Source organism: Mya arenaria, chromosome 3 (assembly GCF_026914265.1).
Source record: "Mya arenaria isolate MELC-2E11 chromosome 3, ASM2691426v1".
In the NCBI taxonomy this organism is placed as follows: Eukaryota; Metazoa; Mollusca; class Bivalvia; order Myida; family Myidae; genus Mya; species Mya arenaria.
In genome coordinates this window covers 58211556-58233588 of record NC_069124.1, presented here as the reverse complement: position 1 = coordinate 58233588, position 22033 = coordinate 58211556, and the positions used below count along the sequence as shown (strand labels likewise).

The 22033-nt window shown below is 35.1% G+C and overlaps 1 protein-coding gene across 5 annotated transcripts in view; it reads left to right on the top strand.

Annotated features, from left to right (window-relative positions):
- Positions 1 to 509: 509 nt before the first annotated feature.
- LOC128227150 (tyrosine-protein kinase Tec-like) overlaps positions 510 to 22033 on the top strand; it is a 45892-nt gene continuing 24368 nt past the window's right edge. For 2 of the 5 annotated variants that reach the window (XM_052937401.1, XM_052937397.1), the window contains exons 1-3: positions 897 to 914; positions 5618 to 5840; positions 20568 to 20666. In XM_052937401.1, coding sequence (XP_052793361.1) covers positions 5691 to 5840; positions 20568 to 20666 — 249 coding nt within the window. In that variant the 5' untranslated portion in view covers positions 897 to 914; positions 5618 to 5690. Of the gene's footprint in view, positions 622 to 895; positions 915 to 1677; positions 1697 to 5617; positions 5841 to 20567; positions 20667 to 22033 lie in introns of those variants that run through there. The other 3 variants (XM_052937398.1, XM_052937400.1, XM_052937399.1) reach the window with 3 other exon arrangements.

Genomic DNA, 22033 nt, shown 5'->3' with positions numbered 1-22033 from the left:
GTTTTGCAGTAACATTTACCAGGGGCTTGTACATTTCAGCGTTGCGTTCTGGTACATGGTTTGCAGTAACATTTTACCAGGGGATTGTGTATGACAGCGTTGAGCTCCAGAGCATGGATTGCAGTAACTTCGACGAGGGGTTTGTATATGTCGGCGTAGAGATCTGGTATATGGTTTGTAGTAACATCGGCCAGTAGCTTTTATATGTCAGCTTTGAGTTCTGGTACATGGTTTGCATTAACATCGACCAGGGCTTGTACATGTCAGCATTGAGTTCTGGTACATGGTTTTGCAGTTACATTGACCAGGGCTTGTACATATCAGCGTCGAGTTCGGTACATGATTTGCTGCAACATGGACCAGGGGCTCATGTCAGCGTTGGGTTCTGGTTCATAAATTGATTGTAATAATCAACGAATCCGACCATCAAATTAACGTTTGATGATCGGTGACATTGCGTATTTTAGAAAATTATCGTTACGCTCTTTCAGAGCATAGTATCCGAGACGCTTTTTTTCTCAAATCAAACTTCTACCGACATTGATGGATTTTCACTTCCTGCTTGAAGTTGAAAGTTGTTTTATTTTGATGAAAACCCGGCGCATGTGTAATGTTCTGATTGTAAGTCATTAAAAACCTGTTTTATAAAACTATTATTCATTGACAAAATGGATTTGTGAACAGATTTGCTAAGGCATATAAGTTTTTATTTCAACTACAAATTATGTCAAATATCACTTCCTGCTAGGTTTGACTCAGTACTATGTACTGTCGCAGGTGTTTCATTTCTGCCAGTTTTTAAGAAAGTCATTGCTTGACATTTACTGTAGTCAGCTTTCCAAGATTTACATGGATTTTAGTTTATTTTTCTCAGGATTTCTGACTGTCTAATACCTTGACTTGAGCGCATCTAGGTGAGTTCCCAAATCTGAATAGTATTCAAATGCTGAACACTGGTTAAACCCTGCATTTGTTTACAGTGATTGATAATTCAGAAATTAATATAGGTACAGACACTTGCAAAGTTGCATCTTGTTTCAGTGAGAATTTTCTCAAAAAATCCAATCTTAACTGTCAAGATAGAACATGGTGAAATGATATCCCAGTGAGGTTGAATAAATTTCAGATTTTTTTAATTTTAATTATATATTTGCCACTTTGAAAGGCTTTTACCGCTTTGATGATGGTGTCACTTAACTGCAAGTAGAAGTAGAAATATTTACAAATTTAAGTCATGTTTTACATTTGCAAATCTTGTGTTTTGAAAAACATCATTAAAATCTTTTAAAATTTTAAATCAGAAAACATTTTTATAATGGTGTTTATATTTTAGAAAAAGATTCATTCAAATTGTTTTGATTTCGGTACTCCAGTGGTTGAAATTAGCCTGCAAGCACTTCAATGGTAAAATGCTTTCCCGGCTTGCTAAAATTTTGGGTTTTATACAGCAGGGCTTGTTCAAAATTGCTATGCCAAGCAATAGTGTATGAATTCAAACTTGTTCATCCAAAAAACTAATTTCAATGACTAGTACTCCAAAACAAAAAAATAATGGGTTTAATATTTATTTTCATAAAATTAACAATTTTGGCATATATTTGTAAAGATTGTAAATATTTACTCTTACAGATGTTGATGGACTAAGAAAATATGTTTCAAACAAAATCTTAACTAACTACAACAAAAACTCTCAAAGGTAATTGTAAAAAAGGTTTGACAGTGTTCAGATGTGGGAATTAAACCAGAAGAGTTGAGAATTGATTGATATTATCGATACTATATTAGTATCAATACATAATGACCAATGTCTGATGAATTTCCCGGAATAAAATGGATAATCAATTTTGAAATGTATAATATATGTATTTACATATATCTAGATACTAGTGACTACTAGATACATCAACAGTATGTCAGGGTTTCACTTAGTGGATTTAGATGTACATATGATATCCTTAAAAGTATTTATACGCATCTTGTACTGCAGCAGGGAAAAAAACTTGGGATGCATGAGGATCAAATGCTTTTAATTCTTATTAATAAACTATGTGCCAAATGCATTCTGTGTCTCGAACATGAACAAAAGTATTATGGAATGTTGATGTATGATTTGACCTTTGTTTTAACATTCAATGAGACAAAAAATGATGAGCTTATCATACATCAAGTTAAAATGAAAAATAATTGTAAATTGCATAAATGGGGTATGAATTTTGCTGTTTTGCACTTACATATTTTTGGAAGTGGTTTTAGTGCTTACTCACAAAATGATAAAACACACATGCAAATCTATGTGATATGATGACATAAAATAATATTACCATACGTAGGCTGCAGTTTCATTTTAATCCATGCATCCATAACGAAATGAAATCCTAAAGTTGGCCTTTTTCGTTACCAAGACCCAGTGTAACCATCATCAATATACCTAAGACATTCATTCAGTTTGTCATCATTTATTTTTACACTATACATGTACTTCTGAGTTTATCAAACATTTTAGAAGATATATGTAACTCAAAATTATCATACATGTACCTTCAATAATGATATCGCAGATTGAACGATGTACATGTGTGAATAACGGTCCTAAATTTAACCGCCAAAACCTAGATTGTCCTTTGTGAAAACCCAATACACACATTATCTTGAGACTGAATCTTTTGAATTAACTCATAACAAAGAGAAACCATCATGTCATGTACATTACCAGTGCACTCGCATCCATTACCATACAACTAATACCATGTATTTATTAGTCCAAGAGCCTAGTTTAACAATCAAGTGCTGTACTTTCGATCTTAGAAGATAAATATCCAATTACAGGCTTAGGGAAATTTCATTGGCTTTCAAGCATGCTAGTCAAATGTTGAGTCATGGAATTTATTAATTATACAATTAATACAAAGATGATTTATCAAAACAAAAGATGGAACAAAAAATCTGAAACATTGATTGGCTATTGAAAGAAAATGAAGTTTAAATGATGATGACATGAAAAGTAACAATGACAACAGGAGCAACATTAACAGAGACAGTAGTTTTAGTTATGAAAATTGATCCACAAACAATTAAATGAGGGTAACAGTATGGATGATAACAGAAACGATGATAGTGTTATTAATGGCTGCATGATATGAATATAAGGTAGCGGGATACTAAATTCTACTAGCAGGGTTGCGTGAACAATGTTTGAAGGGGGGGGGGAGATTAAATAACAACATAGCAAACAGATATTACGGTGAAAAATTAAAATAGAAATTGAAACAACAACAATGAGAGGGAATGTAACAGTCAAAATATCAGCGACAGAGATGAAAATCACAGTGATGGGAGGGCTATAACGGTGACAGGAATGAAATGGATGTTGAGAATGATAGTAATGTCTATAGGATGAAAATAATAGCCATGTAAGTTGTATGAAACAACAATGATGAGATGGCTAGCAATGGCGCCAAGAATGGAAACAATGGTGATAAGAGTGGTTACAAGGTGGGCAGAAATGGATTCAATGATACAATTATAACAGAATAGGTAAGAGCGGCAGCAGCAGTGTAGACTACGACAGCAGCAGGGGTGTAAATAACCATGACTAAAGGGGTTACAATAGAAGCAGATATGAAAAAACAATAACAATAGTAGGGGTTACAATAAGTGATACAAGTGTAAACAGTCACTATGGAACAACAGTGACACTCAGACAGGAGTGTTATCACGAGCAATGGAAAGAATAAAGACATCCTCAGACGGTGTAAAAAAAGGCAAAGGAATGGGTACCACAAAATACAATATAATAGTTGATACTCAGAATTTCAAATATAATTTTAATTTACCAAACATAGACAAATAATAGATTAACATCCCTGTACCATGTTTGAGAGTGTTTCTTTTGTTTTTGTCTCTACATAAACTGCTATATTGGAATGGTAACTAGTAGGTGGAGCTTAAATATTCATTAACTGGCATGAAGATTAATTACGATGCCCAAATAGTTGAAAATATGCTGAAGCATTCTGCTGTATTAGGTCAAGAATTGGTGGGTAGGTGCTGTATCTATTAATTAGACTTCTATATTCACAATGACTGATGTTTGAGGTTCATGATTACATTTTAATCAACATTTATAGGAAATCATACATGGAATTTTGAAAAATGTCTGATTTTGTATTATTAATTTATGCCATATTTACAAACATTATGTAATAAAACACAATAAATATGTTGCAAGATATACAACAGGAAAATATGTCATTTCATTCATTGATTTGCATCACATATATACACCAGTGTACTTTATTTTTTACAGTTATATATAATACAAAACTGTATATGAACAAAGATATTTTCCTGAGTACTGACTGTTGTCACTATTATGTTGTGTGAAAAATAGGGAAGTTCCCCAATTTAGAGTGTTAAGTGTGTAAGGAAGTAAGTATTCATGCATTTATGTAGTTATTCGAAAAATGCCTTTTCTACAATAGATGAAAGCTGTGTCACACTCTATTTCTTCTGGTATCATGTCAAAGTTAAAAAAGGGATGTGAACCTGTGGCATTCCATGGATGAAATGAAATTGATGACATTAAAATAACAGGAAAAAGAAGTATCAATTTGTTTTATTTTTTGTTCTTTTTTATCAATACTTGACCAATTCAACAACATCTATATCTTTGTCAGCAGCTTCATTTTAACCAAAGTAGATTCAATAAGAACAGAAGAAAGAGTCAGAAAAAACAACAGTTTTGGTTCTCAGTACTCTGTTGCTAGTATTGCTCTTTATTATATTTGAATTCACTATATATTATTATTTTTGTTAATTACCATGATTTCTGTATTCCTTTCTGTATCAGTAATAAATACTGGTTATACCTGAATACAACAATGTTTGGCACGATATGTCAAAGAACCACATACATATATACGTTTTCCATACATGTACCAGGGGGTGTATTCATTAACGTTGTTATTCTGACTCTAGCTCAGAAAACTGAATATTAATTTTTTTCAACATATCTATTTTGTAACCAATTTTGACAAAAGATATGTGCCTGATTGTAGTACAGATTATGACTCACAGAAACAGCGTTTTTACCATCATTGCTCTTGTAATAAGAATTTGCTTTTCTGAGTTTGAGCCTCAAGCGGTACCTGAATATGGGCTGTACTCAGGCTTAGTGTTTGACGCTTGAAGATTTTGTGAGTAGCAACTCACAATGTCAATGTCAATAATAATCTAATCCTGATTATATAACAATGTAGATAAAGTAGGAAAAACCCATTAGTATAGGAGCATTAAAAATACTGATTTGTTGACGCAGTAACAATAAGTTGGACTCGGTGGTTGATAAGTAAGTTCTAATGCCATTTTGTGATCTCAGTCTGGCTTTCATTGGTGGCTAGTGGCTTGCGGTAAGACTCTGAATCAGTGGATCCAAGGTTCAGTAAAGGCTTTGGTTGGTCCAGGGCTCAAAGAACCCTTAGAGCTTTGTTGATCATTTGTACTGGGTAACACCTGGAAATAGAAAATGAAATAGTTTTTAAACTTATGTATGATGTTGAAGTTAAAACAGTTTATTCACCATTTGTAATATAACTGCTTTATATTTCTTTCATTTCAGTTGTAACCATGTAAAGCAAAAAGATTGTCATCTTGTCACTGTTTGTTCAGTGTGAAGATCAGACAAGGTTGTGATGAGCAGAATGAACGGGGGAGAGATTTTATCGGACTTCATGTTAAAACGGGCCATGTCCCGTAGCGCATTATTTACTTCGGAAAACTACAAGGAGCGTTGGTTCACTCTTACAGATGATTCAATCAGTTACTACTCAGGAACGCTGGCAGTAAGTTTTGCTTCAAGTGTTTTAACATCATGTTTGATTACTGTAAGTTTTGGTAGAATTTCTTGTGCATAAGAACAAAAATGATATATTGGCACCACAACATGTGCATTGGCACCACAACATGCACATATGCTCCACAACACATTCATTGGCACCACAACACGTGCATTGGCACCACAACACGTGTATTGGCACCACAACATGTGCATTGGCAACACTACACGTGCATTGGCACCACTACACGTGCATTGGCACCACAACATATGCATTGGCACCACTACACATGCATTGGCACCACAACACGTGCATTGGCACCACAACACATGCATTGGCACCACTACACATGCATCGGCACCACTACACGTGCATCGGCATCACTACACGTGCATCGGCACCACTACATGTGCATTGACACCACTACACGTGCATCGGCACCACAACACCTGCATCAGCAACACTACACGTGCATCAGCAACCACAACACATGAATTGGCACCACTACACGTGCATTGGCACCACTACATGTGCATTGGCACCACAACATATGCATTGGCACCACAACATATGCATTGGCACCACAACACGTGCATTGACACCACTACACGTGCATTGGCACCACTACACGTGCATTGGCACCACTACACGGCATTGGCACCACTACACGTGCATTGGCACCACAACACATGCATTTGCACCACTACATGTGCATTGGCACCACAACATGCGCATTGGCTCCACAATATCGAACCTGTTGCATGATGTACAGAAATTAAGTTCTAAATTGTTTAAAGTTGCAACCTTTTTGTCAATGAGGAAGCAAAAGATTGGTCAGGGAAATGCTTAAACATACAGAAGGATCTCACTTGTATGGAAATCCAGATTTTGGATTGCTCTATGTTTAACTGTAGCTTGTAGTGCAAACTTATTGAGATCTTTTACATTTTACACAACAAAGAAATTCCTATACTACATTCTCTGATTTATAAAATTGATGCATATTTATCTCTGAAAAGGAATAACAGACCTTACTTTGGTTCCCCTCCATTTCCGAGTGCTTGGTACCATAACATTGGTTGAGAAGGGGCACATACATAAAATATTGTTGTGGCTCCAAAATCACCTCGAGTGATTATGAACCTGTCTGAATTTTTTGATAAAATAAAATGCTGTCATAGACTTGGTGTTGCTGATGGCATCAGTGAAACTGTGCAAAATAATGCAACTGTGGATTTTCTAACTAAAAAACATTTTATGTCTTAACATGAAAAAATTGGTTCACATTTTTACATTGACAATCCAAATATGATCTAGTCACTTGCAAGTCCCATAATTCTGTTTAAGTGATTCTCTTGATTTATGCCCTTTATTTTACGATTTGTTGAATTTATTTTATTGTGTTTCAAAGTCAACAAGGTGATCTGTGTTTATTTAAAAGTTGTTTTTCTTGAGATTTAAATTATGATACGGTGATCACTATTGATATTTCCCTTCTCTTTTACTACACCATTTTAAATGAAACAAATGGCAGTGTATGCCGCTTAAAGAGCCCCGCCTTCATTTTATTACTGGAGTTTGATAAGGTGACTAGTTTCATCAAACACTTGGACAAACCTGTTTCCAAAATAATGCTTTGACAGTGCTCTGTCAGACAGCCGGCCGTATTGTGAAAAGTGTTTTAAGAAACTAAATTCTCAAGCAAACTGGTAAAAGGCTGACGGCAGGTCTACGTTAGCAGCGTAGACTGCGCCATGTTTCATTTAAAATGGTGAAGAAATAGGAAAGTTATCATTGTTTAAAGTCTTCATTCGAAGTAAAATATTGCCTTCAGACGTAGCATTTATAATGCAATTTTTCACATGGTATACACACACAGTTTCCTGTTTGTTGTTAAATTACAACTTTACATGAAAGTAGCAACTTCCCAGTCTTCACTCTGCCGTCAATATTGCATAATTCTTTGAATTGGTTAAACTTAGCAGAAAAGTTCATTGATTGGTCAATATTTATCCAATAATAACTATTAACCAATCAAATCATTTAAATATGCAAAGTGACCGAAAGTTAACCTGTGGACAACTTAACCAAGTTTTATACAATTGGCAGCTGTTTTCAAAATCTCTAACATGTAAATTACTTGCCTAGTGAATCTGAGAAAGTTTAGTTTTATGCAAATAAGTTAAAGGGTTAAAAAAAAAACACGAGCATCATTGGTGGGATGTGAGTAAGCTAACAGGACAACCATTTTTTATCCTTTTGAAATGGGTGTGAGATATATGGTGTTTGCTTTTGTATACAGAATAAATTGTATAAAGAAAAGGAAGTGTGTTGGTGATATTTTTATCTTATCACAGTTTTCCGCAATAGGCCTGTGCAGATGATTAAATCATCTTCCTGGTTTACAAAATTGATAGTTTTAAACTTTCTACTGTTGATAATTTTTATTTCCAGTCTTCAGTGTTTATGTTAATGCATCCACCAAAAGCTTCTGACAAAAATGACTATTATTAGTTTCCACTTATTCTTAAACTGCTTTTAATATGTTGGATAATTAACAGTTTTGGCATGACATATAAATGACAACTTAAGAAAAGGGGTTCCATAAGCCTTTGGCCTTTTCCTCAATCCTTTACTTGTACATGTTTTGTTGTCTATATAATACATATATATTATATGTTACAAAATAAATACTGTTAAAACCAAATGACAACTTAATGGTTTAGACTTTAGTAAAACAAAAATAAACAATAAATTTTACTTCTTTTGTTCCCTGTTAACCGTGTTTTTAAACCTGGTTATTCAGGCGACCAGCCTTAAACTGATAGGTTTACATTTGGGGCCCCTAGGATCAAGGTCAAGGTCACTGTTACTAAAAAAAATCAAAAAAAAAAATCAGTTGAATCTGAATATAGTAGGGTTGACATATTTTGACCAAACTAGATATATAGGAAGAGTTTATAGTATTAATAGAGACCTTTCGTGGGATTGTGTTTGGAGTCAAGGTAAAAGTCACTGTTACTAGAAAAATGGTTGACACACCAAATCTTTGGTTTGGGTTGACAAATGGTGACCTTGGCATATATGAAGAGTTTGAGGAGACCTTCATGGGATTGCATTTGGATCCCTAGGGTCATGGTCAGCGTCACTGTATTTAAAAAAAAAAAATAGATGAAACTGAATATCTTGAAATGGACTTGCTCATGTTTTTGGACCCAAAATTAGTTTTCTAACAAATGCATCTGAACACATTTATTTTATAATTATTTTCTCTTTGATACCAAAATTGAAGAAAAAAATACAATTAAAATAAAAAAAAAATATTCTGGTTTTAGTTGGGAGCAAACCCATGCTGGTACAGTCAAGAAAAATAAAATAAATACCAATAGCATGACCACTTGGCCACAGAGACTCATATATACTGTTTTGGATACTTTAACTTTTATTAAATACCTTGAAAGCATCACCTGATAATGCCAATCAACCAATCAAGTTATAGCCTTAGCATAATTGTGTTATGGCATTGTTTATGGGAATTGTGGACTTAAAAAAAAATGAGCACTTATCAACATTTGAGGAAGAGTTGGAGCCGTCAATATCTTAGTTGTAATACTCCTGGCCTAATTTCTCGAAATTTCATAAGCCTAACAGTGTAATTTTGATAAATGCCAAATGGTTTCTAGATAGAGAATTCCTTTTTAGCTCGACTATTCGAATAATAGGAGAGCTATACTACTCACCCTGGCATTGGCGTCACACCTTGGTTAAGGTTTTGCAATAAGCACTTTTAAGTCATTATCTCAGTAAATTCATCATTTAATGCATTGAAACTTTGGATATGTATTCCCAACTATCTTACATTTATACTAAATTAATAAAGTTAGATAACACTTATTTGAATATAATGCAAATAATAGGCCTTTATTATCCGACTTCGAAATTCTGGTTAAGGTTTTGCATGCAAGCCCACATAGGTTAATATCTCAGCAACTCCTTGAGGTATTGCATTGAGACTTTATACAATGGTACTCAACCATCCAACCTACTTAATTAACCAAGTAAGTTAACTGTAGTTTGCATTTAATGCAAAATAATTGCCCTTTATTATTGCCCTTAGAAATTCTGGTTAAGGTTTTGCATGTAACCTCATTTAAGTCAATATCTCAGCAAATATATCATGCATTGCATTGAAACTTTATATATGTATTCCCAACTATCTAACCTACTAAATTAATCAAGTAAGATAACACTTTTTTGAAAATAATGCAAATTATGGGCCTTATGACATAAAAATTCTTGTTAAGGTTTTGCATGTAACCACTTTTTAGTCAATACATGTACCTCAGTGAATGCATTGAAACTTTACACACAGGCTCCCAACCATTTAACCTTCTTATTTAATCAAGTAAGATAACTCTAATTTTCATATTATATATTTTTTGCCCCTTTATAATGCGACCAAAAAATTCTGGTTAAGGTCTTGCATGTTAGCACACATAGGTTAATATCTCAGCAACTACTTGATGTATTGCAATGAGACTTTATACAATGGTATTAAACCACCCAACCTAATTAAATAACCAAGTCAGATAACTGTTTTTTGCAAATAATGACCCTTTATTATTAGACTAAAAAATTCTGGTTAAAATTTTGCATGTAACCACATTTATGTTAATATCTCAGCACATCATGTATTGCATTTTTCGCCAAAACTTTTTCAATTATTATTTAATTCTACAAACACTTCAAGAATAATTATTAGGCAAATTATAGAAAAACAAACTAGCAGCCTTCGCTTAATTCTGTTATATTTTGTACTTAAAAAGTTTTGAGAAACTGGGGCCTGATGATTTAAAACACTTCATTGGTATTTAAAAAATACCCCATAAAATTGTATTTTACAAACCATGAGAAAGTCCCTTTAATCACAGTTCATTTATTATAACTAAACTTTGTAACTGTTTGTCAAATAAAAGCACTTTTTGTACTGAGTCATATTTTAAGGAAATATAAATGTCAAGCAATCAAGAGCTGGTATATTGACCTAAAGGTGGATTTATCTGGCTCTTAATAGGCTCCCATGTTTACAGATTTTTGTAAACATGTACATCCGCTAGTATTCCAGTCTGCGCATATTGATAGTCAGTATCCAATTTGAACTTTCTGTTTACCTATATATCATAATAAAAGCTTTGTGCAAAATATTCCATTTTTTTTCCTGATCGTTTATTCATATTCGCTGTTAACACACATAAGTATGCTGTCATGATATTCTTTTTTTATCAGGTAGTTGTCTCAAGGGGATTAATGTTAAACAATAGTAAAAATATTTTCTTAGAAATTCATGTTTACTATTTAACTTCAGGAACAAAGCAAATTATCATGAGTCAGCATGTTATAAGCTGAAAATATTAGTCACTGTTTCTTGTAGACCTGTAGGTATAGCTATTTTGCTTCAACTGATTTTTCAGTGCATTGCCATCATAAGACTAGCTTGCGGTTTCTTGTTTAAGAGATTTGTTGAAGACGCTTCAATGATTCTTCTTTTACCCAGAACACGACAATTTCGTCCCACAAAAGTTGCACTTAACCTTCGTTCAAATTTAGTGAAATGTTGCCACACTTCAAACTTTTTACCGAACTAATCTGCCATCACTCTGAGAAGACTGGGAATATTTTCATGCGCTTTTAATCATGTAACCGTTGAGGTGAAACAATCTTTGAATTTGTAAAAATTTACTGCCAAAACATCATTTACATAATTATGTAACATGGTAGCTTTATCAGACTCACAAGTAAAATTCTGAAGTTCATGTAATGCACCAGTTAATTGTAACCACGGCCCCCTCAGGTCCGGGGAATAGCGGGGACTTTGACTTTCGGTCCAGCTAACCCCGGGTAAAATCCCCGCCCGGGGGGGACGAACTGATGGTAAAATCCCTGCCAAAAGCCCCCGCACCCAAGGGACCCTAGGTAAGGCCCATTCCGCGCTATATTTTGCGTTTAGACAAAACCACCGCATTCACCAGGCACTGCGGGGCCACCTGAAAAGTAAAAGCACGGCCCATTTCCCCGGGTATCCCCGGTTTACCCCGGACCTGGGGGGGGCCGTGGTTACAATTGACTGGTGCATAACGTGATAGCTTTATCAGGCTCACAAGTAAAATTCTGAAGTTTTTCTGTCAATCATCGAAAACCTGGTTTCTTTGCAATGCTGCATTTTTTGTTTTATAGTGATAAAATGCTGCTGAAGCTAGGAAAACTTGAATTGTTTGAAGTATCTTGTTACTTGTTCTTTTTGTTATAAAATTGTCCACACTTAACATTTCAATTGTTGAAATTTTGAGCTGTATTTTGTATTGCATTTGCCAATGAATTACAATGTATATTACACTGATAACATATTCAGGTGACACATAGTATCTAGTGCAACTTTAGCAGCATTTTAAATAAACTGAAAACATATGCTTCACCAGTAACCTGATTTTTATGTGCTTAATGAGTTAGATAATTATAACAGACCTTTCAATGAAAACACTTCCTTCCGTTATTGATACATTTCCTGTGAATAACTTATTGCGATTTATATCAATGCTCTCCGTGAAAAAACAACACTAATTTCCTGATATATTGATATAGCCAGTCAGCTTCACTTAATCTTCTGGCCCCAATTTCTCGAAACTTCTTAAGCTTAACAGGTTTAAGTCGCTTATTTCAATAAGACAAAATACATACTGAAAATGGATTTTGATAAATGAAAAATGGTTTATTCTGATAATCATACAGATTATTACTACATAATTTCTAAAAATTCTTGAAGAAGTAAATATAACACATTTTAGAGAATAACAAAAAAGGTGAGATTAGCTTAATCCTGTTATAAGGGACTTAAGAAGTTTCGAGAAATTGGGGCCTGGTGTTATGCCATTTCCAAAGTTTGGTCATTTTTTTATGGTATTTCAAATAATTTTCTTAAATCATAGTAATAAATAGTTTAAGTAATACATGTATCTTGTCAATTTTATGAAAGGAAACATGTTTATGTTGACAACTAAATAAACCTTTATGTTCTTGCCATTTCTGGTCAATTCGTCGGTTCTGGAACTCTCATAATTGCATGCCTTATGCTCAAACCCCATTATTGCACCCCCCATGTTAAAACCTCGTAATGCAAACCCCATGTTATAACCCCATAATGCACACCCCATGTTATAACCCCATTATGCACACCCCATGTTATAACCCCATTATGCACACCCCATGTTATAACCCCATAATGCACACCCCATGTTAAAACCCCATAATGCACACCCCATGTTATAACCCCATAATGCACACCCCATGTTAAAACTCCATAATGTACGCATATAATGCAAGATATGGCACTTTATTATTTGACACAGAAATTCTGGTTACAGTTTTGCTTGTTAGACCATGTACACATGTATATCAATATTCTCAGCAACTTCTTGACATATTGCATTGAAGCTTTATAAAAGGGTTTCCAACCATCCAACCTACCATTTATTTATCTAAGTAAGGTAACTCTATTTTACATGTAATGGAAATTATGGTCCTTTATTAACCAGGTTTTCACATAGTGAAACCTGGTTATTAGAATGGCGAACGTCGTTGTTCGGGCGGGCAGGAGGCCGGGCGGCATCAAACTCCCCTATGAAACTGAATAACTTTAGTAAGGGTTGACATATCTTGACCAAACTTGGTATATAGAAAGAGTTTATGGGTACCTTTCATGGGATTGCGTTTGGGGTTCTTAGGGTCAAGGTCAAGGTCACTGTTACTAAAAATAGAAAAACAGTTGAAACTGAATAACTTTAGTTGGGGATGACATATCTTGACTAAACTTGGTTTATAGGATGAATTTACGGAGACCTTTCATGGGATTGTGTTTGGGGTCCCTAGGGTCAAGGTCACTGATACTAAAAATAGAAAAACGGTTGAAACTGAATAACTTTACTTAGGGATGACATACCTTGACTAAACTCGGTCAATAGGAAGAGTTTATGGAAACCTTTCATGGGATTGCATTTAGGGTCCCTTGGGTCAAGGCCACGGTCACTGTTACTAAGAATAGAAAACGGTTGAAACTGAATAACTTTAGTTCGGGTTGACATATCTTGACCAAACTTGGTCTATAGGAAGAGTTTATGCATACCTTTCATGGGATTGCGTTTGGGGTCCCTAGGTTCAAGGTCAAGGTGACTGTTAGTAAACATAGAAAAATGGTTGAAACTGAATAACTTTAGTAAAGGTTGACATATCATGACCAAACTTGGTCTATAGAAAGAGTTTATGACTACCTTTCATGGGATTGCGTTTGGGGTCCCTAGGGTGAAGGTCAAGGTCACTGTTACTAAAAATAGAAAAACGTTTGAAACTAAATAACTTTAGTTCGGGATGACATATCTTAACTAAACTTGGTGTACAGGAAGAGTTTATGGAAACCTTTCATGGGATTGCGTTTGGGATCCCTAGGGTCAAGGTCAAGGTCACTGTTACTAAAAATAGAAAAACAGTTGAAACTGAATAACTTTAGTTAGGGATGACATATCTTGACTAAACTTGGTCTATAGGAACGGTTTATGGATACTTTCATGGGATTGCATTTTGGGGCCCTAGATTCAAGGTCAAGGTCACTGTTGCTAAAGATTGAAAAACAGTTGAAACTGAATAATTTTAGTCAGGGTCTACATACCTTGACCAAACCAGGTAAAAAGGAAGAGTTTATGTATACCTTTCATTGGATTGCGTTTGGGGTCCCTAGATTAAGGTCACTGTTACTAAAAATAGAAAAATGGTTGAAACTGAATAACTTAAGTTAGGGTTGACATATCCTGACACAACTTGGTATAAAGGAAGAGTTTATGGATACCTTTCAATGGATTGCATTTGGGGTCCCTAGGTTCAAGGTCACTGTTACTAAAAATAGAAAAACAGACACAGGCTGAAGTTCTTCTGTCAATCATTAAAAACCTGGTTTCGTTGCATTGCGGCGTTTCTTGTTATTGTATTATTACTATAAAGTATGCATAAGTTATTATGTCAGCAACAACCTGATGTATTGCATTGAAACATATACAAGGGCTCCTAACCATCCAACTAAGTTAACTCCTCAAAACAGATAATCATCTTGCATGTAATGCAAATTATGGCCCATTGATGTTTAGAAAACTTAATGGACTAGTTGTCTATTATTATCAAATAGAATCCATGCTTATGATTAGTCTTTATGTCGCAGTCTACACTCAAATCATTTTCAAAAAGTGCTTTTTGTAAACAGACATTGAAATTATTTTACTCCCGCAAATCATAGTTAAGGGGAGGGGGAGTATAGAAGTGAGCTTGTCCATCAGTCTATGTGTTTTGTCCAGAGGATAAAAGGTTGACTGAATAAAAAATAACTGGGACCCACATTGTTCGCACAGGCCTTGAATAGATCCGGAATTTGTGCCCACTCCTTAAAGCTGCACTCTCACAGATTGACCATTTTAACAACTTTTTATGCTCCCCTTCGAAGAAGAGGGGTATATTGCTTTGCACATGTTGGTCGGTCGGTCGGTCGGTCGGTCGACTGTAGACCAAAGCTTGTCCAAGTGATAACTTAACAATTCTTGGACATATGGTCACCAAACTTGACATGAAGGTTGGGCATGACCAGTAGATGACCCCTATTGATCAGGTCAAAGGTCAAGATCACAGTGACCTTTAATGATATAAGGATTCTAAAGCTTGTCCGAGTAATAACTCAACAACTCCTAGACCAATGGTCATCAAACTTGACATGGAGGCTGGGCCTGACCAGTATATGACCCCTATTGATTTTAGGGGTCATCAGGTCAAAGGTCAAGGTCACAATGACCTTGAATGATAAAGGGTTGTCTGAGTGATAACAAATCAATGCCTGCATCCATGGCCCTCAAACTTGAATTGGAGATTGGGCCTGACCAGTAAATGACCCCTATTAATTTTCGGGGTAATCGGGCCAAAGGCCAAGGTCACAGTGACCTTGAATGATAAAAGATTGTCTTAGTGATAACACACCAGCACCCATGGCCCTCAAACTTGACTTGGAGGTTGGGCCTGACCAGTAGATGACCCCTATTGATTTTGGGGATCATCGGGTTAAAGGTCAATGTCACAGTGACCTTGAAGGCAAACTTTACAATTCATTGACCTATGGTCATCAGACTTGACATGAAGGTTGGCCATGACTAGTAGATGACCCCTATTGATTTTGGGGGTCATTTGGCCAAATTTCAAGGTCACACTGAGCTTTAATGCAAAAAGTTAACAAAGCTTCTCCCAGTGATATCTCAACAATGCCTGAACACTTGATCATCAAACTTGACATGGAGGCTGGGCCTGGCCAGTATAGATGAACCCTATTGATTAGGAGTCAAAGGTCAAGGTCACAGTGACCTTTACTGCGAAAATGTTCTTCGAGTGATAACTTGACAATGCGTGCACCCATGGTCCTCAAACTTGACTTGGGGGTTGGGCCTGACCTGTAGATGACCCCTTTTGATTTTAGGGGTCATTGGGCTAAAGGTCATAGTTACCTTGAACACAAAAAGCTTGTATGTTTGATAACTTGACAATGCCTGCACCCATGACCCTTAAACTTGACAATTCGGGTTTGGGTAACAAGTTGTTGACTCTAATGGATTTTGAAGTGAAAGGTCATGGTCATAATTCATATTCATCATTAAAATTTCGTCATATTTACTTATTCCCTGCTGCGAAGAGGATACATTTTTATCTGCAAATATCAGTCATCATTTGAACATGATTATAAACAGTACCTAATATCCTCACATTTCGAATAGTCATAATCTTAAAACTACCTAAAAGGCATCCAATGTCAATGACATATCAGCTGTCATTTCGGTCATTGCATTTTACATTCAATTGTCCAAATAATCCTGACAATATGGTCATCAGGGGGGGGCATAATGTTTGACAAACATCTCTTGTTTATTTTTATGTCCCCGAAGGTGGGCATATTAAAATTGCCCGTCCGTCCGTCCGTGTGTCCGGCTCAATAACTCGTGTCCGGGCTGTAACTTTCCCTTGTATGGACAGATTTTAAAATAACTTGCCACATGTGTTCGGCATACCAAGACGACGTGTCGCTTGCAAGAACCGTGTCCCTACCTCTAAGGTCAAGGTCACACTTAGTGTTTATTCACTATGGAATGCTGCATATAAGGACATAGAGTATAGGTTGTCATGTCCGGGTTGTAACTTTCTCTTGTATGGACAGATTTTAAAATAACTTGCCACATGTGTTCGGCATACCAAGACGACGTGTCGCGTGCAAGAACCGTGTCCCTACCTCTAAGGTCAAGGTCACACTTAGGTGTTTATTCACAATGAAGTGCTGCATATAAGGATACAGAGTATAGGTTGTTATGTCCGGGCTGTAACTTTTTCTTGTATGGACAGATTTTAAAATAACTTGCCACATGTGTTCGACATACCAAGACGACATGTCACGTGCAAGACCCATGTCCCTACCTCTAAGGTGAAAGATACACTTAGTGTTTATTCACAATGGAATGCTGAATATAAGGACATAAGAATGTAAGTTGTCAAGTATGGGTGGTATTTTTTATGTTCAGAGGCAATTTAAAATAACTTGCCATATGTATTTGTTTGATCTTTAACTTTTCATGTACTGACCTTGTTCATAGGTCAATGTCACATTCGGGGGCATTCGTCACATACTGTGACAGCTCTTGTTTGTCTTGGAAAGAGCAAAGTTTTGCGTAAATATCTGCAAACCAATGATACAAGATTGCTGACAAAAAATCAGATTGTAGATTCTCAGATTTCCGCTTGTAAATTAATGTTTTATGGCTGAAAACGTTACTAAAGGGTTAAGAAAAATGCATAAAACATCAATTTTTGAACTTATGTAGAAAAAATCTGCTTATCTTAATCTTATATAACTGGTTTACATGGATTTTTCGCAAAAATTGGCTTGTTCCAAGACAAAAAATAAAAAAGTTGTCAAAAACGTTCAATCTGTGAGAGTGCAGCTTTAAAAAGCAATTGAATTTGTTATGGCAAAACTCCTGAAAAAAACTTTGATTTAAAAAAAGTAATGATTTTGCTGAATTCCGTTTGAATACTTCTGTTGGGAATAAAGTGGAAAAAACAGCAGGCAAAAAAAACAAAAACCAAATCCAAAAAACAAACAATGACTAAGTGCCATATTATAAGAACCTTTTGTTGAGTATGGTAAGGTACAGGTAATTTTGTGTATAAGCAATTCCCATGATGTGTTATATTTTTGGTGTTTGGTGAATGTCGTCTCGTAAATAAAATTGTAAATAGATTTTTAATGAAAAATTAACATGAGTAAAAGAAAACAAGTGTGTTCTCTCATCTAAATGGTTAATTTATGAACATTTCAAGCTTTGGATGGAAAAAAATAAGGGTGATAAGCAGAAGTGTCTGTGCTCTCCGTCTGCATCAGTGGGAAAAAGTGTGACAAAATTGAATATTTAAAACGAAAAACATGCACAATAGTGTGTTATAACAGCCTTCAGACATTGAGTTGTCTGCATAAGAGACCTGGGAGTTTAACCCGTAAGCTGCTGATGGCGATTTTAAAGGCTTTGCAAACAGCTTGGAACCAGACCAGACGCTGAGTAACTCGACGCCTGGTCAGGTTCCAAGCTGTTTGCCACTCAGTCAATATATCCCTAAAGTTTTAAGTAAATTGAAAGAAATTTAGAATAAACCAGACAACATTTTTGAGCAGATGACAATTTACCCAGCATGCAAAGGGTTAATTAATTTGCATTACCATACACATGTGTCATACCTTTATCACTGGAATGCGAACATGCTTATTCATCCTGTAGGACCATCGCAAAACTTTAAATTACAGAAAATTCTACGTGGGTTATTATTAAATTTGAATTTGGCTTGAAACTTGTGATTCTGAGTTTGATTATGCATTAAATGTTAAGACATTCTTTGCAAGTTTAAAGAAAAATTGATTCTTTGACTCGAGTCCCTGGAACTTGGGGAAAAGTAATTAAAAAAGTATTTGGTATTTTTTCCAGAAAGTTCTGTATGAACCATGACACATGATTAATACCATAAAGTAATGGTTAACTTCGGCTTTGGTTACAAAGCACCAATTTTAACAGAGTTATGGCCCCTTCTCAACTTAATTTGCTGAACATAAGATATACAATTTTGAAAGGAATGACATATTTGAATAGTATTTGGTACACATGCTAAACACCATAAAATACAGGAAAATTTGACTAGGGTTATATCAACTACAAATTTGTGTTATTATTTTTTGTCCCCTTTCAAACCTAGAATTGTCCATAAGATATTGTGACTGGGCAAAAAGTCATGAAAGGGTTGACAGATTTAATCATTTTCTGTACACAATCATGTTTACACCATAAAATACAGGTCAAGATAGACTTTGGTTACACACCAATAATTTTGACAGAGGTATGGCCCATTTTCAACTTATGCTGCATTTATGTGTCAAATATTTACCCCTGGGGCAAATATACCTGGATTATTTTTTTGGACCTGTATTTATTGTTATTGAGAAAACTGAACATTTTTTATAAAATGCCATCAACTTGTGCTTTCCTTTGACTATAAGTACATAGGACAGTCATAATGAAAAAACTAGTATTACTCAAATATGAAATCAATATCTGTATTTAATACCACTCTTATTTACCTAGTGATATTATATAGTAGTAGTTTCAGGAAAATAATGAAAATGTGTCTTTAAAATTATTTAAAATGTATTATTGTGTTTATATTTGTTTCATTCTATTTTTATAAAAATGAAAATAACGAAGTTATAAAGTTAATAACTTGTATTTTTTTCTATTATTATGTACATATAAAAAGCTTTGTAGAAGGCCTACTTGTAAATGATATAATCTTTACATCTGCAACAGAATTATTTATGGGGTTTAACTTATAAAATGAAAGTTATTCATCGTTTCCTGAAATTACATTCCTAGAGATAAGTTGAAAATAAAATAACCTTAGATGTGTACATAACACATAAAACAACTTAAAAAGCAAAGTATGAGGAGTGGGAGTGTTCGATATAACCTCCCTCTCTGGAGACCCGAATCTACCTCTCTCCCAGGGGTTCACATGTCTGCATGATGTCACACTCTCTTATTTTGTGAATTGTACAAAAATGCTTTCCTTTGACAATTTTTATACAAACACAAAATTAAAAAGTGGCTGCGATACTGCTATCAGTGCATGTCCTCGGATCACACATGCTAAATGTCATTATTTAAATGAGATGAATGATGTAGCAGTAAATTCAGGAAAATAATAAAGATCTGTGTCTTTGTTATAAGTCATGAAATACAACTGATGTTATGTGTATAATACGGTTTATATACACTTACTGTCCCTTACCATGGGGGCAGAATTGCAGACAGTAAATCTTTTCACATAAACACAAAATATCATAAAATACAGTTAAAGTTAGACTTTGGTAACAAGCAACTAAAGTTATGTATGCTTTTTAACTTAGAATTTGTAAAATAATGGTGTCCCATAAATTATTTATCACATGATAAATACTGATATTTAAAATGAGATCAATGAGTGTGTCTGTACTGCAGATCTGAAGTTGTGATATATAGTTCACCAGACATTTACCATCAAATTATTTACAATTTGTCATTACCATTTTAGAAAAGGGGCTCAAAGAAGGGGGCAATCCCATTAAACAACATCAAGACCATAGAATGTGTGGAAGATGGGAGTTTGGACGACAAAAAGAATGTGTTTCAGGTAAAAAAAACTCTGATGTAAAAATTTCTGATGACAGACTTGAATACCTTATTGTTTCCAGTTTGTATCAGGTACTGGTCCCTTTTATTGAAGATAAATGTCAAAGTTTTGTCATAGTTGGTATTGCCCATATTGGTATTGTCATAGTTGGTATTGCCCATATTGGTATTGTCATAGTTGGTATTGCCCATATTGGTATTGTCATAGTTGGTATTGCCCATATTGGTATTGTCGGAATTGGTATTGCCTATATTGGTATTGTCATAGTTGCCGGTACATCCAGATATTGCCGATATTGGTATTGCCGGTATTTTTATTGCAAATATTGGTATTGTCATAGTTGGTATCGCCAGAATTGGTATTGCCGATATTGGAATTGCCGATATTGGTATTTTCACAGTTGGTATTGCCAGTATTGGTATTGCCTATATTGGTATTGTCGTAGTTGGAGTTGCCGGTATTGGTATTGCCGATATTGGTATTGCCGATATTGGTATTTTCACAGTTGGTATTGCCAGTATTGGTATTGCCTATATTGGTATTGTCGTAGTTGGAGTTGCCGGTATTGGTATTGCCGATATTGGAATTGCCGATATTGGTATTTTCACAGTTGGTATTGCCAGTATTGGTATTGCCTATATTGGTATTGTCGTAGTTGGAGTTGCCGGTATTGGTATTGCCGATATTGGTATTGTCATAGTTGGTATCGCCGGTATTGGAATTGCCTATATTGGTATTGTCGTAGTTGGAGTTGCCGGTATTGGTATTGCCGATATTGGTGTTATCGATACTGGAATTGCTTGTATTGGATTTACCGGTTTTGGTATTGTCAAAGTTGGTATTGCCGATATTGGAATTGCCGGTAAAGGTATTGCTGATATTGGTATTGTCGTAGTTGGTATGCTGATATTGGTATTGCTGGTATTGGTATTGCCGGTATTGTCATAGTAGGCATTGCCGGTATTGGTATCATCATAGTTGGTATTGCTGATATTGGAATTGCCGGCATTGGTATTGCTGATATTGGTATTGCTGTAATTGGTATTGCCGATATTGGTAATGCCGGTATTGGTATTGTCATAGTTGGTATTGCCGGTATTGGTATTGCTGGTATTTGTAATGCCGGTATCTGTATTGCATGCAGCATGGCTTCTTATTAACTTTTAATGTTGGTCATAAATTGGAAACTGTTTAATATATTTACAAATTTCTCAGCCGGGCGGCGTCAAACTCACCTATGAAACTGAATGATTTCAGTAAGGGTTGACATATCTTGACCAAACTTGGTCTATAGGAAGAGTTTATGGATACCTTTCATGGGATTGGGTTTTGGTCCCTAGGGTCAAGGTCACTGTTACTAAAAATGG